The 19,092-nt window shown below is 40.0% G+C and overlaps 1 protein-coding gene across 2 annotated transcripts in view; it reads right to left on the bottom strand.

Moving 5' to 3' along the window:
* LOC124555524 (zinc finger protein 84-like) overlaps positions 1-19,092 on the bottom strand; it is a 299,284-nt gene that overhangs the window by 213,920 nt on the left and 66,272 nt on the right. Inside the window, exon 5 of one of the 2 annotated variants that reach the window (XM_047129477.1) lies at positions 12,063-12,134. The exons of the other annotated variant lie outside the window; for it this stretch is intronic. Coding sequence (XP_046985433.1) covers positions 12,078-12,134 — 57 coding nt within the window. The 3' untranslated portion in view covers positions 12,063-12,077. Of the gene's footprint in view, positions 1-12,062; positions 12,135-19,092 lie in introns of those variants that run through there. 2 annotated transcript variants of the gene reach the window in all.

The following is a 19,092-nucleotide window of genomic DNA, read 5'->3' as shown; positions in this document are numbered from 1 at the left end:
TGTAGTGCAGCAACTCAATGTGGCATGGACCCAACAAGTCGTTGGACATCCCCTGCAGAAATGATGATCCATTCTAATACTATAGCCATCCATAATTGAAAAAGTTGCCAGTGGGGGATGTTGTGCACAAGTTATTTCTCGATTAAGTCCCATAAATGTGCAGTGGGATTCATGTTGGGCAATCAAGGTAACCAAATCATTCACTCAAATTGTCCATAATGTTCTTCAAACCAGTCGCGAACAATTATGGCCCAGTGACATCACATCGTTGTTCGGAAATGTGAAGTCCATGAATGGCTTCAAATGATCTCCAAGTAGCTGAAAATAACTGTTTCCAGTCAATGCTCAGTTCAGTTGGACCAGAGGAAACAGTCCATTCCATGTAAATATAGCTCATGTCATTATGGAGCCACCATCAGCTTGCACAGTGCCTTGTTGACAACTTTGGTCCAAAGCTTTGTGGGGCCTGCACTACCCTTGAACCCTATCATTATCTCTCACCAACTGAAATCAGATTGCATCTGACCAGGCAATGATTTTCTAGCTGTCTAGGGTACAACCGATTGATCATGAGCCCATGAGAGGCACTGCAGGCAATGTTGTGCTAGTAGCAAAGGTTTACTGCCATAGCCTATTAATGCCAAATTTTGCTGTATTGTCTTAACGAACATGTTCATCATATGTCCCACATTGATTTCTGTGGTTATTTTACGCACTTTTGCTGGTCTTTTAGCACTGACAACTCTATGAAAACGTCAGTACTCTTGGTCATTAAGCTAAGGCCATCAGCCAGTGCTTTGTCTATGGTGAGTAGTAATGCCTGAAATTTGGTATTCTCAGCACAATCTTGACATCGTGGATCTCAGAATATTGAATTTCTTAATGATTTCCAAAATGGAATATCCCATGCTTCTAGCTCCAACTATCATTCCACATTCAAAGTCCCATCATATGGCCATAATCATGTCAGAAAACATTTCACATGCATCACCTGAGAACAAATGATAGCTCCACCAATGCACTGTCCTTTTATAAGTTGTGTACACAGTACTACTGTCATCTGAATATGTGCATGTCACAATCCCACGTCTTTTTCCACCTCAGTGTATACAGGGTGTTACAAAAAGGTACAGCCAAACTTTCAGGAAACATTCCTCACACACAAATAAAGAAAAGATGTTATGTGGACATGTGTCTGGAAACGCTTAATTTCCATGTTAGAGCTCATTTTAGTTTCGTCAGTATGTACTGTACTTCCTCGATTCACCGCCAGTTGGCCCAATTGAACAAAGGTAATATTGACTTCGGTACTTGTGTTGACATGCGACTCATTGCTCTATAGTACTAGCATCAAGCACATCAGTACATAGCATCAACAAGTTAGTGTTCATTGAGAATGCGGTTTTGCAGTCAGTGCAATGCTTACAAATGTGGAGTTGGCAGATGCCCATTTGATGTATGGATTAGCACAGGGCAATAGCCGTGGCGCGGTACGTTTGTATCAAGACAGATTTCCAGAACGAAGGTGTCCCGACAGGAAGACGTTCGAAGCAATTGATCTGCATCTTAGGGAGCACGGAACATTCCAGCCTATGACTTGCGACTGGGGAAGACCTATAACGATGAGGACACCTGCAATGGACGAGGCAAGTCTTCGTGCAGTTGACGATAACCCTAATGTCAGCGTCAGAGAAGTTGCTGCTGTACAAGGTAACGTTGACCACTTCACTGTATGGAGAGTGCTACGGGAGAACCAGTTGTTTCCGTACCATGTACAGCATGTGCAGGCACTATCAGCAGCTGATTGGCCTCCACGGGTTCATCCAACAATGTGTCAATCCTCATTTCGGTGCAAATGTTCTCTTTACGGATGAGGCTTCATTTCAACGTGATCAAATTGTAAATTTTCACAATCAACATGTGTGGGCTGACGAGAATCCGCACGCAATTGTGCAATCACGTCATCAACACAGATTTTCTGTGAATGTTTGGGCAGCCATTGTTGGTGATGTCTTGATTGGGCCCCATGTTCTTCCACCTACGCTCAATGGAGCACGTTATCATGATTTCATACGGGATACTCTACCTGTGCTGCTGGAACATGTGCCTTTACAAGTACGACACAAGATGTGGTTCATGCACGATGGAGCTCCTGCACATTTCAGTCGAAGTGTTCGTACGCTTTTCAACAACAGATTCGGTGACCGATGGATTGGTAGAGGCGGACCAATTCCATGGCCTCCACGCTCTCCTGACCTCAACCCTCTTGACGTTCATTTATGGGGTCATTTGAAAGCTCTTGCCTACGCAACCCCGGTAGCAAATTAGAGTCTCTTCGTGCTCGTATTGTGGACGGCTGTGATACAATACGCCATTCTCCAGGGCTGCACCAGCGCATCAGGGATTCCATGCGATGGAGGGTGGATGCATGTATCCTCGCTAACGGAGGACATTTTGAACTTTTTCTGTAACAAAGTGTTTGAAGTCACGCTGGTACGTTCTGTTGCTGTGTGTTTCCATTCCATGATTAATGTGATTTGAAGAGAAGTAATAAAATGAGCTCTAACATGGAAAGTAAGTGTTTCCGGACACATGTCCACATAACATATTTTCTTTCTTTGCGTGTGAGGAATGTTTCCTGAAAGTTTGGCCATACCTTTTTGTAACACCCTGTATATGTATGTGCGTTCCACATTTCCTCCTAAACCAGGGGACCAACTTTAACAAAACGTGGCACACTTTTCATTTACCATCTGGAAAGAATTGCTGTGGGACTACGAACCACCTACTAATCAAAGGAGCGGCAGTGGAGGTGGGGGTGGAAAAGCGGTGTAGTTCATGATGTGCAAATACCCATACTTTATTCATCCAGTATTTGAGATGAGAGCATTTAAAAAACTTGCAAAAAATTTTTCACATAATTTCAAGCCTTTACAGTATGTTTTTATGTTTACAACCCCCACAAAATGATGAAACAGAAAAATGTTTATTGCTTACTACATATTTGCTGTTCATGCAGTAAACCTGCCGCATGAAGCATGACTTTTAATTTATTACTTCTTTACTACTAACTCTATTCACAACACGTTTTGCAGACATCAGCCACATACAGGACTGGATGTATCTGCAAAATTATATGATTGTGTAACAGAGTTCAGGCGATACTTCATTATAAACATTGAGCTCAGTGAAAATGAAACTGTAGAGTGAAATTCGTTAGACATACAGGTGAAAAAATGTGGTGGTGTCTGAAGAATGAGGTTCCATGCCAAAGTTGGTATGTCATGACGGAAACACACTGTCTGACTGAGAAAAGAATGGGAGATGTCAGCATAGGCACACCCTAAGGAGGTTCCATACGTCACTTCTGCTGGTTGCTTACTTAGGTCAGAGCACAGCACTCCTCAGCGCACTCATTAATCATTGCTTATGACAGCAGCATTGCCTTACTTCAGATCCAGTAGTGTGAATTGTATTAGAAGGCAGAACTGTCTATCAAAATTTACAGTCAACTGTACATTGCAATATGACTATCATTCCGTATCAAACCAAGTGATAAGTTTTAAAAGTCAGCAACACTAACATATGAGTAATGACATTCCTGTATACCTGGACTGATTTCAAGTTAAGTACTGTATTTTGTTCAAATTTTAATAAAGTGTTCTATTATTTTGTGTGTGATGTGGTATCTGCTTGGCCTCCTCCAGAAGTAAATCTAGAACTGTTACAAGCCCACTCCAATGCTGACAAGGACGTCTGCAGGTTATTCCTATCCATATTCCTCCCTGGTCTGCCTTGTGCATCCTCTTAGCATTCTGCTAGACAGTGGCCAAAATATTCATTGTGCAGTCTGTTTCCTACTGTGTCTACTATAAAGAGTTTAACCATGTCTGACCTCCAACGAGAAACTGACATTGTTCAGTTTCTTGTCAAGCAAGTTGAACAACTGCAGCTTAGTACCCGACAAATGATAACCTTACTGGTGTAACAAGCAGCTCCTCAACTGGTTGCTGCTCCCAAGTTTCACCAGTTTAACAGTAAAGGAAAGGACTGGTCTGAATATCACGCACAACTGGATGCCCACTTCACAACTTCACAGTCTACAACATCAAAGGTATGGTGCTCACTGTTTTCTTTTTATCAGTGGTTACAGCTGACATGAACTTTCTATGGTTAAAACTGTGACCTGACTCTCATCCTGAAGATGAGAAACTCGTTCGTAAATCAGATGAACATTTACAAACTAAGGTCATGTTGCTGCAGTGAGATTTTTCGTCTTAAGAAGCGCTCCTAACAGTCACTGAAATAGTAGACTGCTGAACTTAGAGGGCTAGAGATTGCAGGTTCAACTGTTCTTGTGGCCTAAGCCATAGTGCAAACACACAAAACATGTCTGACACATGAATTCATGCTGCTATCTTAAAACTGCCAGATCTGGATCTGAAAACAGTTTTGTCAATTGTAGAGTCTCAAAAGTGCAGTGGATACAACTGAAGTTGATTTTGAAGCTCTGTATATTTTCCTGGTTCATAGTGTACAAGCTACTTAGTCTCATGCAAATGTTGAATTGAATAAAGGCAGGGATCAGATTAACAGTGAAAGTAAAGGTAAAACATTTCAGTCATATGGCTCTTAGCACTATGGGACTTAACATCTGAGGTCATCAGTCCCCTAGAACTTAGAACTACTTAAACCTAACTAACCTAAGGACATCACACACATCCATGCCCGAGGCAGGATTCGAACCTGCGACCATAGCGGTGGCGCGGTTCCGGACTGAATCGCCTAGAACCGCTCAGCCACAGTGGAGTCATGTGGTACACGAGGTGTACATAAGAACAAGTTGAGAAAGTATTATCCTCAGTGTTTTTCAAGGCATGATAGAAAAGCTTGTCCTTGTAAGGACACAAAGTGTTTCTGGTGTGGTAAGCAATGACATACCCAAACAATCTGTTTACAAAGCAGCCAGGGCAGGCACAGCTCGCGAACACGGCTTCAGTGTGGCTTTCAGGAAGTGAATGTAGTGTTGACACTTCCATTACAGCTGACGCTGACAAAGGCTCACTTTTCTTCTTCTGTAGACCACATGCAGCAGAACAGACTTTTCATTCAGGTTCAAAAGACAATTAAATTTCAGTCAGATATGGGTGCATATGTTTCACTCATCAGTAAAAGCACCTATGAAATGATAGGTATACCACAACTACAGATGCTAACTTCTTTTTTGTCTGCATATAACAGGCACAAAATACCAGTACTTGGTAGCAGTTTGCCAGCAAATTTTCGTGATATTGCAAAGAGTGTTTCATTTCATGTATGTTCTAAAAACAGTGCAAACATTTTTGATTTAGATTTGTTTGATTTCTTCAGCCTGCTTATACAAGACAATGTGTAACAAATTAGCATTTCAATGCCTCATACTAATGTTTCTGACTTGTGCAATAAGTACAGTCAACTTTTTGAACCAGGTTTAGGAAGGGCTAAGGATTTTGAATTGCACATTATATTGTTAAAGAGAGCGAACAACCACAATTTCATCGTGCTCGGTCTGTCTCCTATGCTATACATGAGCAGGTTCATCTATGTGCATATCTACATCTACATGATTACTCTGCTATTCACAATAAATTGCATGGCAGAGGGTTCAATGAACCACCTTCAAGTGTCTCTCTACCGTTCCACTCTCAAACCGTGCGGGGGAAAAACGAGCACTTAAATTTTTCTGTAAGTGCCCTAATTTCTCTTATTTTATTGTGATCATCATTTCTCCCTATGTAGGTGGGAGCCAACAGAATGTTTTCGCAATCGGAGAAAACTGGTGATTGAAATTTCATGAGAAGATCCCGTCGCAATGAAAACCGCCTTTGTTTTAATGACTGCCACTCCAATTCACGTATCGTGTACATGGCACTATCTCCCCTATTTCATGATAATACAAAATGAGCTGCCCTTCTTTGAACTTTTTCGATGTCATACATCAGTCCCACCTGATGCGAATCCCACACCGCACAGCAGTACTCCGGAACAGGGCGGACAAGCGTCGTGTAAGCAGTCTCTTTAGTAGATCTGTTACACCTTCTAAGTGTTCTGCCAATGAATCACATCTTTGGTTTTCTCTACCCACAACATTATTTACGTGATCGTTCTAATTTAGGATTTTGTAATTGTAATCCCTAAGTATTTAGTTGAATTTATAGCCTTCAGATTTGTGTGGCTTATCGCATAATTGAAATTTAGCGGATTTCTTTTAGTGCTCATGTGAATAATTTCACACTTTTCTTTACTCAAGGTCAATTGCCACTTTTTGCACCATACAGATGTCTTATGTAAATCATTTTTCAATTCGTTTTGATCATCTGATGACTTTACAAGACGGTAAATGACAGCATCATCTGCAAACATTCGAAGAGGGCTACTCAGATTGTCTGCTATGTCGTTAATATGGATCAGGAACAACATATTACACTTCCTTGGGGAATGCCGGATATTACTTCTGTTTTACTCAATGACTTTCCATCTATTACTATGAACTGTGACCTTTCTGACAAGAAATCATGAATCCAGTCGTGCAACTGAGGCAATATTCCACAGGCACGCAGTTTGGTTAGAAGATGCTTTTGAGGAACAGTGTTGAAAGCCTTATGGAAATCTAAAAATACGGAATCAATTTGACATCCCCTGTCGATAGCACTCATTACTTCATGAGTATAAAGAGCTAGTTGTGTTTCACAAGAACAATATTTTCTGAATCTGTGCTGACTATGTGTCAATAAATCGTTTTCTTTGAGGTAATTCATAATGTTCAAACACAGTATGTGTTCCAAAACCCTACTGCAAATCGACATTAGTGATATGGGCCTCTAATTCAGTGGATTACTCCTATTTCCCTTTTTGGCTATTGGCGTGCCTTGAGCAATTTGCCAGTCTTTAGGTATGGATCTTTCTGTAAGCGAGTAGTTGTATACAATTGCTAAATATGGAGCTATTGTATCAGCATACTCTGAAAGGAACCTGACTGGTATACAATCTGGACAGGAGGACTTGCCCTTAAGTGATTTAAGCTGCTTTGCTACACCGAGGATATCAACTTCTATGTTTCTCATCTCATTGGAATTCAGGGATATTTACTTCATCTTATTTGGTGAAAGAGTTTGGAAAACTGTGTTTAATACTTCTGCTTTAATGGCACTGTCGTCAGTGACTTCACTGTAGTTATCGCGTAGAGAAGATGTTGACTGCGTCTTGCCACCGGTGTGCTTTACATATGACCAGAATCTCTTTGGGTTTTCTGCCATATGCCAAGATAGAGTTTCATTGTGGAAATTATTAAAAGCATCTCACATTGAAGTACGTGCTATATTTTGAACTTATGCAAAACTTTGACAATATTGGGGATTTTGCGCTCTTTTAAATTTGGCATTCCTTTTTTGTTGCTTCTACAACAGCCATCTGACCATTTTGTGTGCCATTGGGGATCAGTACCATCACCTATTAAGACTCAGTACATCTACCTGTCACAGTTGGCACCATCCAGAGTGGTCCCAATGGAGGTTGACGTCGCACCACCACTGCAGTCATCGATGGTCCTGCTACCAGAGCCAAACTCAATGGAGACACAGTCCCTGGACAGCCATCATAGCACCCCTGCCCTGGAGTTCCATCATTGGCTGTTGCAAGTCACACTCCCTGTCTCCTTATTAACATTTCCATTCAGGCCAGCCCCCCCCTCCCCCACCCCCCCTGTCCTGCTGCCATCATGTGACACGCCACTACACAACGATGGTGTGTAGGTTTAAGGAGGAGGAGGAGGGGGGCAGGGGAGAGAAAGGAATGTGTTGTCATCCAAAAAATGAGGTCCCATGTCAAAGTTGGTATCTCATGATGGAACAACAAGTAAGAACAGTCTCTGCCTGATGCACCAACAAATGGGAAATGTTGGTGCAGACATGCCCTGAAGAGGTTCCATATGCCACTGCTACTGGATTCTTATGTATATCAGAGCACAACACCACTTATTCCACTTGTCAGTCATCACTTACGACAACAGTATGATCATAGATCCAGCAGTGCCAGTTGTATTACAAGCCAGAACTGTCTACTGAAGTTTATAGTCAACTGTAAATTGAGATACGCCTATAATTCTGTACTGTTCAGCGACAGCAACATATACATAGTGCCATTCTTGTTGACCTGAATTGTTTCCAAGTTAAGTACTCTATCTTGTTCAAGTTTTAATAACGTGATCTAACATTTCGTACATGTTGTAGTCTCTGCTCAGCCTCCTCCAGAAGTAAATCTACAATTGCTACAACTCACTACATTAAATACATGTGAAATGTATTTGACATGTGTGTATGTGGACAAATGCATGGGTAAAAAGCTTACTACCTTCAAAGAAATTTGGTACACATGTTGGTTACTATATGGAAAGAAATACTGTTGGCGTAAGAATCACCAGCCTCCTATTGGGGTGGGGGTGACAATGTGGAGAGAAAAGGGAGGAAGATGATATGGACAGACAGAGAGGAGGAAGGAGGAGATGGACACAGATGGGGGGAGGAGGAGATGGACAGAGAGAAGGAGCTGGTGAAATGAACAGAGAGTGGGGAGAGGAGAAGATGGGTGGAGAGAGGGGAAAGGAGATGGACAGACAAAGGAAAGAGGAGCAAATGGAAGAGAAAGGATGGAGGAGGAGAAGAACAGTGAGAGGTGAGAGGAGGAGATGGATAGGAAGAGATGGACCAAGAGAGGGTGAGTAGGAGATGGGCAAAGAGAGGGAAAGGAGGAGATGGACATAGGAGAAAGGAGCAGATGGACAGAGGATGCAAAATGCAGTCTAGCAATAGCAGGAAAAGCATTTCTCATAAACAGAAATTTGTTAACATCTATCTTCTTATATATAGATATCTATAGTAATGATAAAACTGTAAAAGCAGCATAACTGTCTGTCTGCTTTGAACACATTTATCTCCAAAATTATCAACTGTATTTTCATGGGATTTTCATAGGTAACTTGAGTGTAGCTTGGGGTGACATATAGGTTTTATTCAATCAAAATTGCAACATGGAAAAATATATATATATTTAAAGTTTTGTCTAAAATTACCTGCGCAGCTTAGCAATTCAGATGTTTAATTATAATGGTGCAATTCATCAAATAACCAAAAGATGCCACTGTTAGTTTTGTAGTATATCAAAGAACCAAGAGAAGATGCTCTCAGTTTTTTAAGAATTATATGTTAGTGACATAATTGTGTTCTTTACGAACACAAACTAACAGTGAATTTACTTGGCTAGGATACACAGATTTAATGTTTTTGTTCTGTGTATTAAAGACTTTAAGACATTGCTTTGCTTCCTTTGATTGGTTTTGTTTAATTTCTTTGCTAGGAAAAACGAAATTATTAAGTTTGCTGTGGGATTTGGGTGCCTACTCATTACATTTTGATTTCATTTTGTTTATGAGTAAAAATGTCTATAAAACAGTCAAGTCTTTCTGAATATGCAACAACAGCTAGAAGACTGAGGAGTGTGCGGCCTCAAGAATCCAATGAAGATTGTGAGGTGAGACTTGCTGCAGATTAAGTACACCACTCTTTAATGCATTCTTTGGAAACTCCTTCCAAAAGTGAGGTGCGACACAACTCCGATTGAGAGCATCACGCATTATCTTGTTCCTCGGAGCCTTTCACTCACAAGGGTTTCAAGTTATGTCTCTCCAATGTAACATCATAGAAGCAGAAATTTGAAAGGAAGTGGCACATGACAGCAAGTGTTTTTACTCAGAATCCCATTTATTCTTAACAGTTCACCATTTCGCTTTAAATACGTATGATTCCCAGTGAGCTTATGTTATGCCATGACCATAAAAAAAAGCACAAAGCCAGATGTTGCATGCTGCTGGTGTGCACCTTATTGTCAGTTGCTCTTTGCATGACCAACTCTATGGTGGCTCTCTTCCATGTTAGTGAAGCAAACAAGCTCTTTGTTCATGTCCCCAATTGTACTACTTCAAATGTATACCAAGTAGCTTTATAAGTCAAAAATATATTCCACATGTACAAGGTCTCAGGCACAGCTATAAATAAATACTTGGGCAATACTGGGTTTCTCAGCTAGTGGTCAATATAACGAAATATCATTGCAGTTTCCTAGCAAAGAAAATGCTCCTCTTGCTAGAATGATTAAGGGATGCTGCTTATCAGTTATTACCCAAAACAACATGTACTTCACCACAGGTTCATTTAAGAAACACTTACTGGTTATCAGATCAGTCACTAAGTCTACATCTGTTGTGAACTATTATTTTCCACAAATTAACTGAAACACATTGTGGGCAGGCATATTTTAAACAGCATACATTATTTTGTGCACCCTCTAGGACTTAAAACAAGTACTTGAAATTTTTCTGATAGTAAGTACATACTCTTTCATTTTATTTTCCATTTGATGACTTTTCCTCTATGTCCTATGTCCTTTATCATGTAAAAGATTTATGAGTCAGTCTTGTATGAGTAAGAATATTTCTATTCTTACTCTAATTTACATCTTCAGTGACATGTGTCTTTGCCTTCCATTTTTTGTCAGCTATGTTCCACTAGCAGAAGCTTCTTCAGCATGTTCCCATTTATGTATTCTCTAAATGAAGTTTTCCCAAACACCCTTCCCCTTCTTTGACCAAACTAAAATATGTTCACTCCACAGCTTTAAATGTTCCTCGATTTATGACATCCACTGGGGCATTTAATTCCAAATGCTTTTAACCCCCATCTCCCAAGCTTTCTGTCTTCCACATAGCACAATGTTCTAGAAATGGTTTCAGAAAGTTCTTATACTGCACCTGTATAACATGATTAATAAATAAGTAAAGCAATTTTAAATAATTTTTAATTCTACCTTTACTGGTAAAAGTGACTAAATTCATTGGCATGCATTCTTGTCTGTACATTTTAATATATATGTTGTACGTATCAGCACTTCAACTAAGCTATCAACAATGCATTTTATTGCACATTTATGCACACTGAAATAAAGGGGAAACAAAAATCTTGAAACATTTGTTGAGAAGTAAGATGATATGCAGAAAGTAAGCAATGTCCTGTTGGTGCCCCATGTGTTTATACCGTGCCACTCCCTTTTTGGTTTCAGGCCTCTGCTTATGTATCATTGTTACAACTTTGCGGTCTGCGTCTGTACATAAATACTGCATTTTCTGTCAGTTAAATTGTTGCATTGCAGATGAAGTGAGGTCATTAGAAAGATATTACTGTCTCAGATCTGATAATGATGGTGAAGGAATTGGCTAAAACATTACTCAAGGAATCATTCTAAGATCAAACTAGGCTGATTTTGGAAACTAGAATAAAGTATAAACCATGGCAGTTTCAGATGTATTTGGACTCCAGTCCTCTCATTTTACTGATGTGTAAGCACACCCAGTGCACTTGGATCTCTTCTGTGGCCAAAATCAAAATTTTAATATTCTTTTCAATCATAACAATATAACATTTAATTTGAAATGAGTCTTACTCAAGTAACTCTCCCTTATTTCTCATAACCAGTCAAATATTTTCATAAGATCTTAAAACTATCTCTCTTTCTCATTCCATTCTCCCAAAAATATCAATCAGTTATGAGGAAATTGGCACACTGTAGACATCAAGTGAGTAAAACTGTTGTTATACTAATATTTGCACTGAAACTGGGGGAGATGAGAGGCAGAACACAAACACAGTGTTTGTATGCTGCCTGGGGGGGTTACAGATTAAGAGTATATTCTTTAAGCATAATAAATGGAGCACACAAAGCAGAAAAAACATATGCAGTTCAGATTTAATTGATGAAGATGTCTGAAGACAAAAAAACCATCACATATTTATTCTACAAAGTAAACAGCTTATGTGTGTTCACACGTCATAAAGAGGCATTAAAAAAATTACAAAGTGGATAACACATTGCACTGTTTTTTATTTGCCCATGGATTATTTTGTAGAGCAATATTAGACATCTCAGACTATAAGATTATACAGGCTTAAATGCCATATACAAAACTTGAAATATAATTAGCTCCACCCACACTAGTCCACAATTCTTGCTTTGCCTGGCTCTCTTGGGACCAAACAGATCAACAACAGCTGCAACATTTATACACATAAAATATATAGTGAAGCATGACTGAAATACCTCTCTGTTGGATAAAGTAAAAAAATAGAAGTTAACATTGCACAGATATTATTTGACTGTGTAACCTGATGATCTACTTCTGAATGTTTTATTGAGTACATTTGCATGCTGTGGTTGTCCAGGTGAGTCTGCTTTTTATAAAGCATATTTTTCAGGGGCTGATGTGAAGGGTGATGATAAAACTGTAGGCTATAGCAACAGACACATTATGTTTGCTAAGCATGATGTATATTTTTCATTACTTCTGACAGCTGGATTTTTTCTTTGTTTAAGGAACACTCCACAGTTTCTTATATAGACTATTTGCTTTCCTAATCAATTAATGTACACTCATGGGAGTCAGCTCTACTCACTTCCCACAAACTCCTCTGCACACTAATGTGGTGTTTCCGGGCGGGAAGGAGTGCTGGTCCCCGGAACGAATCCGCCCGGCAGATTTGTGTCGAGGTCCAGTGAGCCAGCCAGTCTGTGGATGGTTTTTAGGCGGTTTTCCATCAGCCTCAGCAAATGCGGGCTGGTTCCCTTTATTCCGCCTCAGCTACACTATGTCGGCGATTGCTACGCAAACAAGTTCTCCACGTACGCATACACCACCATTACTCTACCACGCAAACATAGGGGTTACACTCGTTTGGTGTGAGACATTCCCTGGGGGGTCCATATGGGGCCGAACCGCACAATAACCCTGGGTTCGGTGTGGGGCGATGCAGGGGTGAAGTGGACTGCGGTAGTCGTTGTGGGGTTGCGGACCACTGCGGCTGCAGCGGGGACAAAGCCTCTCCATCATTTCTAGGTTCCCGTTAACATAACATAACAATGTGATGTTCATGTATAGGGGGACCATTAATAAAACTGACAAACTGCAGGGATGTATTACTGACTGGAAATGGAGAAGGAGAGGTCCTATGAACATGTGTCTGGAAATGCATCATTGGCATGGTAGATGGCACTGATGGATGACAGTTCTTCTCACCATATGCCATGTGTTCTTCACTAGCTGTGTGATTGACGCAGTATACCATAAGCAGCAGAATGGTCCAGTATTCATGTTGGAAACAAGCCGAGATGGTGTCTGTGTACAGCCAAGCAGATGGAAAGGGTCGAGAGACTGCACACCCACACCGAAACAAGTATCCTTACAGACACCAACCACGTCAAACAATGTTTCAAGCCCTATTTGAATGTTTGTGTGATCATGGATCCTTCCAGACAGATGAACATGCAGGGAGGTGGCAGACTGTGCGTGCACCAGATTTGCAGAACCGGGTTCTACAGGATATTGAGAAAAACCCTGGTACAAGCTCCAGGCAAGTGACCTGCCAAAATGGGTAAGCCAAAGTACGATTATGTGTATCCTGCTTGACAACTGCTACTATCCCTGTCACCTGCAATCCCACAGAGGTCACTTTGAACATCTGTTGTGATGTGGATGCAATGCAGTTCTGTACTGTGTTCCGGGATGATTTGTTGTCATTGCACACACACACACCGTCCATTTCCAGACATATGTTCATAGGGCCTTTTTTCTTCCATTTCCAGTCAGGAATCCAGTCCTGCAGCTTGTTGGTTTTATTAATGTTCACCCTGTATATCTAGTGCTGACATTATCCAATTGGGTTTAGACTCAATAGCTACATCTAAAGTCAAATGCATCCAAATTTACTGTATTCACAGAGAATTGTTTCATTATATAATTATCTACTGCACCACTGATTGTGTTCTTATGTTTTGCTGATTGCAGAGGTCCTCATGCTCCCAACCCTACTTTACATGTATTGAAGTTATGTCTGTTTGTAACAGGATTTTGCTGTAGGCAAGCAAGTGTACTATACAAATGCACTGTAATTGTACAATTCCCCAATTACTTGTTGTTTACTGAACTGAAGGTAATAGCCTATATGAGTAGTTTTTCATTATGAAAAAACTTCACAGATTTTAGAAATCCCGCGTCTTTCAAGCCCTTTTTCAATAATATTCACCTGTTGAAGTTATTAATGTGTACATCCGAAATTTTTTAATTTCACTACATTTATTAATTTTCTCTTTGCATTATAAGTTGGAAGACATGAGGTCTCTAGTCATGAAGCATCTGCCACACTAACAGCTCAAATTTTGGTAGCTAGTTCATGTAGCTCTATAAAGAAGATGCAGTTGATTCAGTTCATTGCATATGATACCTGCCATTCACTGCTTATCAACAGAAGAAATAATACTGTATATACTGTACAGAAAATATAATTGGTATTCCTGAGATGTGAATCGATTAAAACAACACAAGAACTATTGTATCGTCCATTTTCGCACTCCTTTTACATAGCTTTGTAGAAAAGAAAACACTTATCACCTTAATGTGGCATAATCTATAATGTCATCAGTTCAGTTCATTGCATGTGATACCTGCCATTCACTGCTTATCAACAGAAGAAATAATACTGTATATACTGTACATAAAATATAATTGGTATTCCTGAGATGTGAATCAATTAAAATAACACAAGAACTATTGTATTGTCCATTTTCGCACTCCTTTTACATAGCTTTGTAGAAAAGAAAACACTTATCACCTTAATGTGGCATAATCTATAATGTCATCAGTATAAATTTACCGAATGCAAATGCAGTACATCATTCAAAATACAGAGCCATCAAATATCTCTTCTTATTTCCTCTGTTTAGTGCTTTTCAGATAAAGCTGACAATGGTTTACTGTTGTTCGTCTTTGCTTTCTCTCACTGTTTACCTAGTGTTGGAAATGTTGACACTGAAGTATGCTTCATACATAGGCCACTTCAGCCAACAGTTTTCAAATGGTCACATTTACAGTTTCAAATCATCAGTCATAATAAGTTCAGTAGAACAATATTCCAAAGTAATATATAATACACTGTGACTGGCTGATCACTTACAAATTATCAAAATCTTCTCTCTGAAAGTTAATGATGGAGTTCTGCCAATTCAGAGACTTCTAAAATGCAAACACATTACATTTGTCTCACTAATACAAAATAGCAGGTAATACGGAAGCTTCCATCTTGTCAGAAAATGGAACACACTTCATTAAAATGTGGCATACTGAAATGTGCACATCACAAGCACAAGAAGATGGTGTGTGTTCCCATAAGAAGGAAGCCATGGCTGCACAATTGATTCTTTGCAGTGTTGCAAGCTGACTGAGAAACATTTCTTTCCATCCAGGTGGCTCGAGTGACGTGTGCCACAGATGTGTGGTGGATTTCACTGACTGTAGAACATCGTGTCTGCCTTCCAAGCATTCTTGCTCCAATCAGCTCATGGTCTTGTAACTCCACAGTGAGATTAGGACATACAAGAGAACAGTACATTCATTGCAAACATGCTTAAATGTTCATCAGTCAATTTCATTCATATGTCCTGGTACCAAGCAGAATGATCCCTCCTTCCCAGAGCTGTTTTAAAATCACCTGGGGCCCATAGCATTGGGACCGAAGGGTCCTTATTCATCAATACATTCTCATATTTTTTTCAAATGTATCATTTTGCCTCCATATAATATTTAAGGCAGCATCTAATAAAATTTTATTTCACTAGTGTAAGTACTATCAGATGCATGCACCCTGATTTTTGAAACATTATCACAGCAACAAAATTAGCATCACTTGAGAAACTAAAATACCTGTCACAGTTGACTTTTATTAGCTCCACTCACATAGAAATAAAAGGAATCATGATTTACAAATAGTAAGTCTCTTCATCACCAAACTGAAATAAAATTTTTGGACCACTACCTATTTCTTATATGTATACACCAAAACTAAGCACATGATCAGCATGCTACTATTTATATTTTCACAAAATGAGAAGCACTACTTCAGACTTCTACCCTGGTTCAAATCACCACCAAACAGAACTGGAAGTTGCCCACAACTTCAGGTGCTGATTTGCCAAAATTATTATCAATTACAGTGAAGTGCCAAAGAAACTGGTACAGGCATGTGTATTCAAATACAGAGATATGTAAACAGGCAGAATACAGCACTGCAGTCAGCAGCACCTATATAAGACACCAAGTGTCTGGCACAGTTGTTAGATTGGTTACTGCTGCTACAATGGCAGGTTATCAAGATTTGAGTGAGTTCGAACATCGTGTTATAGTCGGCGCACAGCATCCCAGAGGTAGCAATGAAGTGGGGATTTTCCTGTATGACCATTTTATGAGTGTGCCATGAATATCAGGAATCTGGTAAAACATCAAATCTCCAATATTGCTGTGGCTGGAAAAAGATCTTGCAAGAACGGGGCCTGGGGACTGATGACCTTAGATGTTAAGTCCCATAGTGCTCAGAGCCATAGCCAAGAACAGGGCCAATGACGACTGAAGAGAATCATTCAACACGACAGAAGTGCAACCCTTCTGCAAATTGCTGCAGATTTCAGTGCTGAGCTATCAACAGGTGTCAGTCTGCGAACCATTCAATGAAACATCATTGATATGGGCTTTCAGAGCCAAAGGCCAACTAGTATACCCTTGATGACTGCACAACGCAAAAATTTACGCCTCGCCTGGGTCCATCAACACAGACATTGGACTGTTGATGACTGGAAACATGTTGCCTGGTCAGATGAGTCTCACTTCAAATTGTATTGAACGGATGGACGTGTATGGGTATATAGACAACCTCATGAATCCATAGACCCTGCATGTCAGCAAGGGACTGTTCCACATGTGGAGGCTCTGTAATGGTGTGGAGCATATGCAGTTGGAGTGATATGGGACCCCTGATACATCTAGATATGACTCTGACAGGTGACATGTACATATACATCTTGTCTGATCTGCATTCGCTCATGTCCAATGCGCATTCCTACTAACTTGGGCAATTCCAGCAGGACAATGCGACACCCCACACAACCAGAATTGCTTCATATTGGCACCAGGAACACTCTTCTGAGTTTAAACACTTCTGCTGGCCACCAAACTCCCCAGACATGAACATTGTTGAGTATATCTGGGATGCCTTCTTACATGCTGCTGAGAAGTGATCTCCACCCGCTCATACTCTTGCGGATTTATGGACAGCCCTGCAGGATTCATGGTGTCAATTCCCTCCAGGACTACATCATACATTAGTCAAGTCCATGCCACATTGTGTTGTGGCACTTCTGTGCGCTCGTGGGCAGCCCTACACGATATTAAGCACATGTATAAGTTTTTTTGGCTTTTCAGAGTATTACTCTCATTAAAATGTAAAATATGTTGAATTATACAGCAGTAATTTTTAAAACTCTGGATAGAATAATATGAGACTCTTCATAGCTCTGTATCACACATTAAAATGTTATGACACACCAGTTAGGAGAGAATAATCTATGTTGTGCTCAATGGTGTAAGTTGGAAACTTAACACTGCAACATTCAGCAGGAGAGAATAAGCACACTTGCATATCTGAATGGGTTAAATGTTAAAGCATGCTGGAAAACCGCACAGAAATGGTTTAAAGTGTGGTAGATAAACATGCTGTAAGGGCACACTGTGGCTGAACTCAAAATTAATTACAGTAACATAAAATTTGACTGCAAAAACAGTGTTAAGTGAGCTACATTATAAATAATCTTGACTGAAATAAATAGCAGTCAGAGTGTTGGAAGATCCTGATTGTCAGACGATTTTTCTGAATAGTCTGCAGTGTTTGATCTGAGTGCATATCAACATAGAATTTTACGTGAGCTTCTTTTTAACTACAGGTATGTAAAGCAAATGATTTCTTACCATAATACTGTGGTGCAAGTTCATAACAATGCACAGCAGACCACAGTGAAACAGAACATGTACAAAAATTCTAGAGCCAATTTGTAATATGAAAGATGTAGTTTAATGAAACATATTTATGTTGAATGTACTCTTCAACCATTAAAAAATACATGTTCCTGACATATTATTTCCAGATCTTCCAAAACAGTGCACAGTCATGCTCACTTAGTCCTAAACAATGTAATTATTTTCAATTCAAAACTGGTAGCTGTTAATTTTGTTCCAAAAAAACAGAAGACTGCTGAACGGGATTCCTGCCAGCATGCGGCTTGTAGCATATGCTATCCCAATAATTCGCCTCTGCTCCTTTCCCTACCTTTGTTAGGAGAGGTGGTTTGGACTCACTCTTCTGGCACATAAATACATTGTATGGCTTATCAAGCAGTCTAGGGGTCAGAGTATGTAAATGTCGTGACAGTCACATCTCAACTGCACTAATGTCCTCAAAATCAGATGTGATTGTGCAAACCTCATAGTAAATCAAATGAGCAGTCAGATCTTAATTCAATCAGAGAAAAACATGGAGCAGCTGTTGCAGTGTTTAGACCCACAGGCATGTAAATAACACAGCTGCAATGATAATTCGAAATAATATGGCAGACTGATTTAAAAACCAGATATGAACATCACTATATCTTCCTCTCCAAAACTTTATCACTAAGTGATGCTCAAAGCAAATTTCAAGAGTACTAACTGCTTATAGACAGTTTATGATGAGTTCCATTCATGAATGAGAAATAGTATGACACACCAGCGGGTATTGAACTGTCAATTGTCCAATATCAAACTGTGCAGCTTCTTGGTGTTTGTACATGTGATTGCTCATTTGGGATGGTCTTCATATAAATCTACATCTACATCTACATCCACACTCTACAAGCCACCTGACGGTGTGTGGCGTAGGGTACCTTGAGTACCTCTATCGGTTCTCCCATCTATTCCAGTCTCGTATTGTTCGTGGAAAGAAGGATTGTTGGTATGCCCCTGTGTGGGCTCTTATCTCTCTGATTTTATCCTCATGGTCTCTTCGCGAGATATACGTAGGAGGGAGCAATATACTGCTTGACTCCTCAGTGGAGGTATGTTCTCGATACCGAGCTACTGAGCGTCTCTCCTGCAGA

The sequence above is a fragment of the Schistocerca americana genome, chromosome X (genome assembly GCF_021461395.2).
Source record: "Schistocerca americana isolate TAMUIC-IGC-003095 chromosome X, iqSchAmer2.1, whole genome shotgun sequence".
Lineage (NCBI taxonomy): Eukaryota > Metazoa > Arthropoda > Insecta > Orthoptera > Acrididae > Schistocerca > Schistocerca americana.
The sequence above is the reverse complement of the archived record's forward strand: the minus strand, read 5'-3'. Positions and strand labels throughout refer to the sequence as shown.